Source organism: Microcaecilia unicolor, chromosome 8, assembly GCF_901765095.1.
Source record: "Microcaecilia unicolor chromosome 8, aMicUni1.1, whole genome shotgun sequence".
Classification (NCBI taxonomy): Eukaryota; Metazoa; Chordata; class Amphibia; order Gymnophiona; family Siphonopidae; genus Microcaecilia; species Microcaecilia unicolor.
In genome coordinates, this window is record NC_044038.1 from 214,508,062 (window position 1) to 214,519,071 (window position 11,010).

Sequence of the window (11,010 nt, forward strand, 5' to 3'; positions counted from 1 at the left end):
CATAAATTGGAGAGAATGAGCTCATACCCAACCCACTTTGGCTTAAAAGTGTAATCTGTGCATAACCAATCTGTTTGGAGACTGCTGCCCTCTAGAAAAGTAATCCCATTCAAAAATGTTCTTCCTCTGCAGGAAACTGGGGAATGCTGGGAAAGAACTCTGGTTTGTGGCAGACACTGAATTGTGTATTGGATGGCTCAGACTGCTAGATATGCATTTTCTGTCTCCATGAAGAAAACCATGGAGAAGGGGATTTGTCTCCTTAAGTGAAACTGTCTTTGGAGGGCTGTGCTCATGTGAGGCCATACGAGCCAGCTCTTTAGCTGCTGGTCACTCCTATTATTAAGGAAACTCCTTGGGAGTGCCCAACATAATCCAAATTACCCTGCCCTGAGCACAATAGTCATTTTGAAATGTTCCATGCCTATGTGTGAAACTTAATTGGCAAGGAAAGCTGGGTCTGTTACCAAGGTTTGAACCTATATGTACCGGTCTATATGGTTAAAATAAAGAGGTCATACAAAAAAATAAAAGGTTATGGTTTAAATCTGATACACTATTCATAAGAACAGCATCGTGGTTCACAATTTAAAAAAAGTAGGAATGCCAAAAGATCATCCCGCACATTCCTTGATCTGCACTTCCCCAACTGCAAAGGAATGAAATACAAACTAATGCATGCGTCAAACTTTACCTACCTGAGCCCACAGTTATGGAACGCACTGCTGCGCAGCTTAAAATCGATCTACGAAAGAACGAACTTCCGTATATTACTGAAGACCCATCTCTTTAATAAAGCATACCTCAAAGATCAACCAATGTAAATATGCACAACTCGCCCATCTATATTCAGAACTGTTTCTTAATATCTGCTGTATACTATTACTTTGTTTTATTATCATCATGCTGACCAAGATCCTGCAGTACTAAATGTTTATTTACTAACATTCTTCCACTACTCATGATGTATTGTAAGCCACTTTGAGCCTGCAAAGAGGTGGGATACAAATGCAACAAATAAATAAATAAAAATGAAATAAAGGACAGAGAAATAGTTCATATTAGAGTTAGAGAGATAACACACCAGGGGCGTATCTTCGTGGGGCCACAGGGGCCTGGGCCCCCGCAGATTTCGCCCCGGACCCCCCTACCGCCGTCACCTACCCCCGAGGTCCGCTTCCTCCTGCCGGCTTTTTAAAATATTGCTTCAGCTGGCGGGGGACCCCAACCCCCCACCAGCCCAGCCACGGTCGTCTTTAACTTCATCCTCCATCCAACTGGAACTAAGCATGCATGCAGCTTTCAGCACGACGAGGATGAAGAAGTTAAAGAAGACTGTGGCTGGGCTGGCGGGGGGTTGGGGTCCCCCGCCAGCTGAAGCAATATTTTAAAAAGCCGGCAGGAGGAAGTGGACCTCGGGGGTAGGTGACGGCGGTAGGGGGGGGCTATAATGTGCCCCCTCACTCTAGCCCCTGCCCCCCCCCTACTGCCGAACCTCAGATACGCCCCTGTAACACACTATCATTATGCAATCAGAGCAGAACTCAGTTCAACAATGTTGGGCTCCAGATGCTAATCAAAGGACATCCCCAAACGCAGCCCTAAAAAGGTGTGCTTTTAGGGCTGACAAACTTTGGGATGATAACTCAAAACGGAAGGGATGGGGCCAGGCGATAGAAGGCTGTTTGTCTTGTAGAATCAAGTCTTGCTGCTGTTGGTGAGGGAAGCTGTAAACGCCGATCATTCAGGGGCCCTTTTACTAAGCCGCATAAGCGTTTACACTCGCCCAACGCGCACCAAAATGGAGCTACTGCATTGCTCTTGCGGTAATTTCGTTTTTGGCACGCGGCTGAAAAATAATTTTTATTTTCTGCTGCGCGTATCGGACGCGCGCCAAGTGGCATTTGGCGATTGTAGGTCATTACCACCTGGTTACCGCGTGAGACTTTACCGCTAGGTCAATGGCTGGTGGTAAGGTCTCAGACCCAAAAGGGACGCGCGGCAGTGTTCATTTTGCCGCGCGTCCATTTTCGTCAAAAATTTTTTTTTAAAAGGCCTTTTTACAAGAGCGCTGAAAAATGATTGTGCACGCGCTCAAAACCTGCGCCTATGCTACCGCAGGCCATTTTTTTAGCGCACCTTAGTAAAAGGACCCCTCAAAGATCAGAGGAGTCTAGGCCGCTTTAAAAGTCACAGAAGTCATTGATGCAAAATGGTGGGGGGGATAGGGGGAGAGAGCCTGAACACAAGACTTATTTTTTTTATTTTTATGGTGTTTTTATACTGTTTTTATAGGTTCTCCTTATACAGTATATAGTGAAGATTTTGTTTTCCATTAATCATAGACCTTGTGAACAAGAAATTCTTCACAGTTCACAATTTTCCAGACCAGGCATCAAAACTAACCAACTTACACCACTTAACTTCCTTTCTGCACAATTAAATATTAGCTTTTAAGGTCCCTCATTCTGGGGGAGGGGGGGAAGCAGGGTTGCCGACAGGTGTTACCAACAATTTTGATTTATGCACGTATCTTGCTAAGAGGTATTCTATAAAGATGCGCATGTAAATTCTTTAGCGCACAGCTGAAAAGGGGGCGTAGCCCTGGGAGGGGCATTCACCAAAGATGTGCCCAGTAATACAGAATTCGGAGGATCTGCACCGGATTTAAGCGTGAGGATTTACACCAGGTTTTGGTTGGTGTAAATCCTCATGCTCAAAGTTGGGGGCGCAGATCCTGGTGCTATGCTATAAACTGTGCCCAACTTGACGTGCCATTTATAGCGCTTGGTGTATTTTTTTGGCTCCCAAATTTCAGTGCCGCTTAATGAATCTAGTCCATAGTATATAAATGCTGGGGGGTGTTCACATGGGAGGGGCATGGGCAGTAATTGAGATTTACACACGCAACTTACAGAATCCCATAAGTTACACAAAAAAAAATCTTTATTTCATAAATATAAAAATTAAAACCTGCTAAATTTATCTTACCTTGCTAGCCTTAGCTTTATCGTCTTCATTCTATTTTCAAAATGGCAACTGGGAATGAGAACACTAATATATCCTATATAATAAAAAGCACCTCCAACGTTCTGAAGCTGACTTCTTGGCACTGTGGCAGTGTAGGGTTTGTAAGTCTGTAACTCAGCGTTTCATTGGCTCTCACTGTCCCGCAACGTCACAAGAACGAAGACCCAATCAACAGTCTGTAAAAAAACACCCAACCCGCCTGCCCGGTCCGTCATTGCCACCCAGCGATTCTCCTCTCTCCCATGCCCCCCCCCCCTCTAGGCACCCACCGAGTCTCCGTCGCTCCTTTGAAAGCCCTGCCCGTCTGTAGCCTTCCTTTCCAGTTCGTTCCCTTAGAGTCCTGCCCTCGCGGAAAGAGGAAATGACGACAGAAGGCGGGACTCGGAGGGAACAAACTCGAAGGTAAGGCTACAGACGGGCAGGGCTTTCAAAGGAGCGACGGAGACTCAGTGGGTGCCTGGAGGGGGGGCATGGGAGAGAGGAGAATCGCTGGGTGGCTGGAGAGGGGGGGCAGAGGAGAGAGGAGAATCGCTGGGTGGCTGGAGAGGCGGGGCAGGGGAGAGAAGAGAATGTGGCTGGATAGGGGTGGCAGGGGAGAGAGGAGAATCGCTGGGTGCCTTGAGGGGGAGCAGGGGAAAGAGGAGACAGTCTCTCTCTTGTCACACATACACACTCACACATTCACTATCTCGCTCTCACACACAGTCACTGTCAAACATACACACTCCGAGGAAAACCTTGCTAGCACCCGTTTCATTTCTGTAAGAAACGGGCCTTTTTTTACTAGTGTGTATGAATGTGTGTGTATATATGTGTATGTATATATATATATATATATATTTTTTTTTTTTTTTTTTTACATCATAAACTGAATGGCATAGGTTATTACCAATCAGCAGACCTGCTCACTGAAGGGACCACCAATCTATCTCTAAGTTGAATTTATATCAGTTGAAAACGAAATATCAGGGAAGGCTGAACTTAGAGATTGGTGCCCCTTCTGTGAGCAGGTGTGCTGATTGGTAATAAAATGAAATGACATCACTATATATGTTAGCGTTCTCATTCTCAGTCACCATTTTGAAAATAGAATGAAGATGATAAAGCTGAGGCTAGTGAGGGAAGTTTAAAAATTAAACCCGCTAAATTTACGTTTATGAAATCCATTTTAAGATGATTATTTTTCGTAGGACCAAGCCCCAATGCAGGTTTCTGAAACATGGAACATGTAGGTGTGGGTCCTTCAGTGAGATAATATAGTCAAAAAGTTTTATGTAAGATATTGGAATTAAACTGACCGATGATGATATCGGTGAATCACTGAGTTGTATCTCGGTATGAAATGAGTCACTGCCAAGGTCAACTATGGAATGGCCTCCCAAAAGCCCTGAAAACAATCCACGACCACCTGAACTTCAGGAATCACTAAAAACCAACCTCTTCAAAAAGGCCTACCCCAACAACCCCACGTAAACCTCTTCACCCAGCAATACAGCATGACTTTGACCGTACTGGACAACACGCAATCTTCATCCCTCCCAACCCTCCATATATACCTCATACGATCACTTTCCAACCTTGTACTTGTTAACAACCGACTGGGCAAACGCCTGTGACGGTACTATGTAAGCCACATTGAGTCTGCAAATAGGTGGGAAAATGTGGGGTACAAATGCAACAAATAAAAGAAAATGTACCCCTTGCTGCATTTTAGGCACCTTTGGTTATGCCAGGTTTATGGCTATAAGTGCGAGAATGTATATAGGCATGCTGATGACTGGGTTATGCTGGTATTCTAGAACAAACTCTGGGTGTCTACATGGCATCAGGGTACCTAAAAGGAGGCACCCACTTAAAGAATTGCTCCCTTAGGGGTCCTTTTACAATTTGTGGTTAAAAAGTGGCCTGTGGTAGTGTGGGCATGTCTTTTGGGCATGGTCTGGGCCACTTTTTACCGTGGCTGGGAAAAAGGCCATTTTTAAATGGGCTGGGAAATGGGCTGGGTGCAAAAATTAAAACTAGCGCTCGCCTATTTACAGGCTGAGCCCTTACCGCAAGCCATTGACTTGGCGGTAAGGGCTCACGTGCTACCCGTGTGGTAACTGTACAGCGTGCGACAATGTGGCTGCACTGCTGATTGCCATGGGATCTGACACCCACCAGACTCGGAATTGCCACCGGGTGCATGTGCTACCCCGACAGTAGTGACGATTTGGCGTGCACTACCCGTGCGTTAGTCCTCCCGCGGCTTTGCAAAAAACTAGATAGTGATTTGCACTTTTACTGTGCTTTAAGTGGGATTCTCTGCAGTCTTCCCCCCCCCCCCCCCCCCCCCCCCCTCTCAATAGGAAAAAGGTCAAACAACTAAAGATTGACAACTTTAAAAGTTTAGTTGTTGAATTTGTTGAGTGCTTTTCAATTCCACTTAAACACTTTGAAGTTGATTCAATCCATTATACTATACAGAGGCACATCTGCAAATTCACCAATCTGGTCGAAGCTTGAATGGACGTTATGAGTTGAGCATCTACCTGAGGAGTCCTTTTACTAAGGAGTGATGAAAAATGGGCTGTGGTAGTGTAGGCGCGTGTCATGGACGCACGCAGAAAAATGTTTCAGTGCACCTGCAAAAATAAAAAAGGCCTCTTTAAATTTTTGCCGAAAAGGAACTGCGACAAAATTAAAAATGGGCGCACGTCTATTTTGGGTCCGAGACCTTACCACCAGCCGTTGACTTAGTGGTAAGGTCTCTCACGTTTAACCGTGCGGTAATCGCCTACTTGTGTCAAGTCAGAGTTTCTGTCCGATTTTCGCCATGTGTCAGAAAATAAAATGTTTTCTAGTGCTCATAGCAGACGCGCGTCAAAAATGAAATGACTGCACGGGCCACGTGGTAGCCAGCGGTAACTTGAAATTGGCACATGGGCGCGCGTAGGCGCCTACAAGACTAAGTAAAAGGGCCCTTTAGTCTGGTAATGATGAAGTCTTTTTCAATATGATGAAAAGTAGGAAAAGCTTTACAGACTTCCTGCATAGACCTCATTTTCACTAAAATCTTTTCTTCACGAAAAGGCTAACCTGCTCTGTTAACCCCCAACAGGGGGGCCTTTTACTAAATTACATTAATCTACTAACATGGGGAATACTAACAGTTAATATGGTACAACTAGTTCACACTAATTCCCATATGGACTTCAATTTGCAGGTAAAGCGCAGTAAATTGAGGTGCATGGGCTGCTAATGGCATATACCCCTCCCCCCGAGATTGTGTATAGCGCGCCTAGTTTTCCACGCTGAAATCCAAGCAGATTCTACAATAGTGTGCGTAACGTAATTGGTTTAACAAGCTAATCGGCATTGATAACAGCACTAAAAAAGCAGTAATGAGCAATAATTGGCAATTAGAATTTACACGCACAGCTCTCTAAGCGTATTCTGTAATGCGCTACACCTAACTTCTAACGCGTGCAAGCAGAAAGGGGCGTGGTTATGGGCAGGGAAATGGGTGTTTCAAGGGCATTCTGAAATTTACACGTGTGCGCCTAAAACTACGGGATTTACGCCATGTTTTAATTGGTGTAAATGGATGCACGTAATTTTAGGTGCTGGAATATCAACTTAAGTGTATTCTATATACCGTGTCTAAGTCTAGGCCCTGCTTATAAAATACACTTAAGCGGAAATGTTTTCCGTGAGGATTTTTTAGGCACCGTATGTAGAATCCCCCCCCCCCCCCCCCCCCCCCATAATGTTGAATATTTAATGCAATCTCAGTAGGTGATAAGTCTGTCTGCATTGCTTGAAGTACAGATAGACACTTCTGTAAATGTGCGCAAAATTTTAGGGGGTTATTTTACTAAGCTGCGGTAAGCACTAACGCATGCTTACCAGCGCAAAACATGCCTTAACTGCAGGGCATGCTCAGGCATCCCATGGCAATATTGGGATGGGCGTATGCTAGCCATATGCTAAGAAACATTTTTAGCACCGAGAGCAGAGAGTGGGTGTGTTTTGCGCTAATCGGTTAGCGCAGCTACAGTGATGCATGCTAACTGGTCAGCCCTTACTGTCTACAAAGTAAGTGGTAGTAGGGGCTCGCACCCTAATGGGTAAATTAGCATGTGGCCATTAATATTGCAAATAAAAATATCGTAACTCTCTAAAAGGAGTTTGCAAAGTTTATATATAGTTAGTTTGTGAGTGTCCCTTTAATTGTGGAAAAACCTCCACTTTAAATATATTACAAACCAATTGAAACCTCAAACCTCCAAACAGGAAAAATACAAAAGTATTTATTATATCCTTGTTTTATCAGGAGTAGGTTAATATCATTGGTTCCCTAAGAAGGAAAAAGAGAAAAAAAACCGACGCAAAAAACTCACATTTAGTGAGAAAAAGCAAATGAGATGAAAAACTCTCTTACCTTCTTTAAGAGAGTTTAATGTTCACGCTTTCCAAAAATACTAGGACTAGGGGGCATGCGATGAAACTACAGTGTAGTAAATTTAAAACAAATCGGAGAAAATTTTTCTTCACCCAACGTGTAATTAAACTCTGGAATTCATTGCCGGAAAATGTGGTGAAGGCGGTTAGCTTAGCAGAGTTTAAAAAGGGGTTGGGCGGTTTCCTAAAGGACAAGTCCATAAACCGCTACTAAACGGACTTGGAAATATCCAAAATCCCAGGAATAACATGTATAGAATGTTTGTACGTTTGGGAAGCTTGCCAGGTGCCCTTGGCCTGGATTGGCCGCTGTCGTGGACAAGATGCTGGGCTCAATGGACCCTTGGTCTTTTCCCAGTATGGCATTACTTATGTATAAACTTTGCAAACTCCTTTTTAGAGAGTTAGAATATTCCAATAGTTTGTTTTTCTCCTGTTCAATATTAGAGTGTTTCTAAATAACAATATCGGCCATTTTACCCCAGAGGAAAAATGGTCTTAGTAAACAGGAATGACCTGCATAAGGACGCACTGCAGCCATTTTCCCCACAGTCAAAGGGCCCCCAGGTGTCCACCTTGAGGTGAATTCTATATATGGCACCAAAAAAATTTGGCACAAAAAAAGTGGTAATATCTAAGCCATGCTTAAAGTTAGGCGTGGCTTATTGAATAGCGCTCAGGCCTGGGAATCGCATCTAACGTTAGGCGCAGTCATTTGTACCATTTGAAACATGGCGCAAATGTACATGCCTAAATTAGGCGCACATCTCCTCTTATGCTATAATATGGGTAAATGCAAGGAACACTCCCATTCTGCCCGTGACCCTCCCATTTCCATGCCTCCTTTTTTTTCAACATGCATAAAATTTAGACGTGTATAAATTAAATCTAGTTGGTGCCGATAATTGTTAAAGTCAATTTTTGGCGCTGATAGCTTGTTTAATCAAATTGCATGTGCAAATCAGGCACATGCCCAAATTTGTGCACACAATTTTTGGTTACTTTCATAGAACTGGGGGGGTTTATGTGCATAATTACTGTTATATATTAGGCTCACAGCTTCTGTTACAGATAACTAGCATAAGTTAGGCACATTCGCATATGCCATGTCCATAGGCATAAATGTATTCACCTAAATTTGGCACTTGTGCATGTAACTTAGGAGTATTCTGTAAGGCAGTGGTTCCCAAAGGTTTTCAGGATACCCACAATGAATATTCATGAGAGAGATTTACATGCACTATCTCTACTGCATGTAAATCTCATGAATATTCATTGTGGATATACTGAAAACCTTTACTGGCCGGGGTGCCTCCAGGATCAAGTTTGGGAACCACTGCTGTAAGGCGGTGTTGTGTATCTGCTTTTATACACAAGTGGGAAACATCCATGCTCTTCCCCCTCCCCACCCAGTGAATGCCCCTTGCATTTACGTATTAATTGAATGCCAGTTATATACAGGGCTTGTTTTGAGGGGGTACTGAGTACCGGCACCTTTTCCATTGTCTGCTAAAATTGATCCATGATCCCCAAGTTTTAATGAAAGAGCTCAGGCTCTACACACCAATTCTGCCTGGTTGCAGGGGGCCTGGCTATTGTGGGGTGGGTCTCTCCGTAATCACCCCACCCTTGAAAGGTGGCCTGCCATTTGAGTACCGGCACCTTTTTTGCTAGGAAAAACTCACTGGTTATACAGTACCACTAAGCGTGTTCCTAGCACGTGTGTATAACTGTTAGGCGCCAGTTAGGTGCGTAAGTTCTAGGATATTTGCACAAAGTTATAGACGAAGGGGTTGATGCACAGAAAGTGTACCGTCTCTGCATTAATTGTATGGGAAGATGCTGGCCATTGTCCTAACAGCTTGTGTACAAGCTCTTCAGTTACTGCTTTTTGATTTTTAGCACACTTTAGTTATTTATTTATTTGTAGCATTTGTATCCCACATTTTCCCACCAATTTGCAGGCTCAATGTGGCTTACATTATGCCGTAATGGCGATCGCCATTTCCGGGTAGAGAATTACAAATGGTATTGCATTAAGGTGCATACATTCATGCAGACGCCCCACTATACATGCTAAACCTAGTGGACCTACCGCCCAGAAACGCCAAAAGATCAGCCCGCAAATTCCTCAACCTGAATTTCCCCAGCTGCAAAGGAGTGAAATACAAACAGGCTTATGCTACGACCTTTGCATACAAAAGCACACAGTCTTGGAATGCGCTACCCAAGGCCCTGAAAACCATGAACAATCTAACCAGCTTCCGCAAAGCTCTGAAAACCCACCTCTTTAACAAAGCTTACAAAAGTCACCCTCAATGATACTAATCATCCCCAAACCACCCAAGCACACCTAAAACACTTCACATAAGCCACCCGGCATCTGTCCATCTAACGCCTTGTCTACCTCAGCTCATGATCAACTATCTCTTAATCATGTACTAACTTTAGCTAACTCCTTGTTTACCTCAGCCCTTGATCAACTGTATTTTAATCATGTACTGACTTTAACATAACCCTACTCTGTAAGCCACATTGAGCCTGCAAAAAGGTGGGATAATGTGGGGTACAAATGAAATAAATAAATAAATAAATAAAGTAGAATACAATATGATATTGCATAGAGGTTCCTGAGTGACAGAGTGAATTATAACAAAAGTTAGATAATCAACTATAGAAAGTTCATTTCTGGCATGAGAAACTTTAGTAAAACGCGTGTGTATCCCTGTTTAAAGCTTAATATATCTTTTATTTTCTTCTCAGGTCCATGTTGGAACCCATATGTGGAACAATTCAGCCAGACGTGGAAGGAGACTGTCCATCGACGGTCCCATAGCGCTTTTGGGGAGCGATTCCAAGAAACCACCTGATATGTTTCCAAAAGATATGGTGCCTCCCCCTGTGAACATGGATCCCACAGTATGGAACCAGTATGCAGCAGTTCTTAGCAATGGGCTGGCTATGAAGACTAACGAAATTTCGGTAATCCAGAGTGGTGGCATTCCGCCTTTGCCTGTCAGTATCGGTGGAGGCTCTTTAGTGAGCACAGGCCCAGTCTCTAAGCTAGATGGCTCCCAGTCTGGAATAAGTCAGGCAATCTCCGAAATGGAAAACCCTGGTACAGAAAATGCACCAAAGCACCAATTTCCTCATTATATGGAAGAAAAAAACATTGCTGTCAACTAAAACTGCTCTTTTTGAAGGAGAAATGGCAGACAGAGCTATTATATGTGTACATATATATATATTTTTAAGATGTCAACCATTGCCACTTTTTTTTTTTTTTCGCTACTGGATGTGCAAATGACTTTGTGGGTGTCTATTTTTCTGTTAGATTGCCCAGAGTACAATCATGCTGTTGCTTTGCAAAATGAGAGGATTTATTTCTATTGTGAAAGATGCGGGTCATTGCAAAGTAGTTTTTTTTTTTTTACTAATGACTTGAGTTGTGGAACATTCTAGAATTTTTCTTTCGCTATAAAGTTCTTTTATGTCCCCCCCCTCCCCCAAAGGTTAAGATGTTTACCTCTTGTTGAA

The 11,010-nt window shown here is 43.5% G+C and overlaps 1 protein-coding gene across 2 annotated transcripts in view; it reads left to right on the forward strand.

Annotated features, from left to right (window-relative positions):
* SALL4 (spalt like transcription factor 4) overlaps positions 1-10,659 on the forward strand; it is a 41,476-nt gene extending 30,817 nt beyond the window's left edge. The window contains exon 4 of one of the 2 annotated variants that reach the window (XM_030213351.1): positions 10,237-10,659. In XM_030213351.1, the coding sequence (XP_030069211.1) occupies positions 10,237-10,659 (423 nt within the window). Of the gene's footprint in view, positions 1-132; positions 503-10,236 lie in introns of those variants that run through there. The other variant, XM_030213352.1, reaches the window with a different exon arrangement.
* The last annotated feature ends 351 nt before the right edge of the window (positions 10,660-11,010 follow it).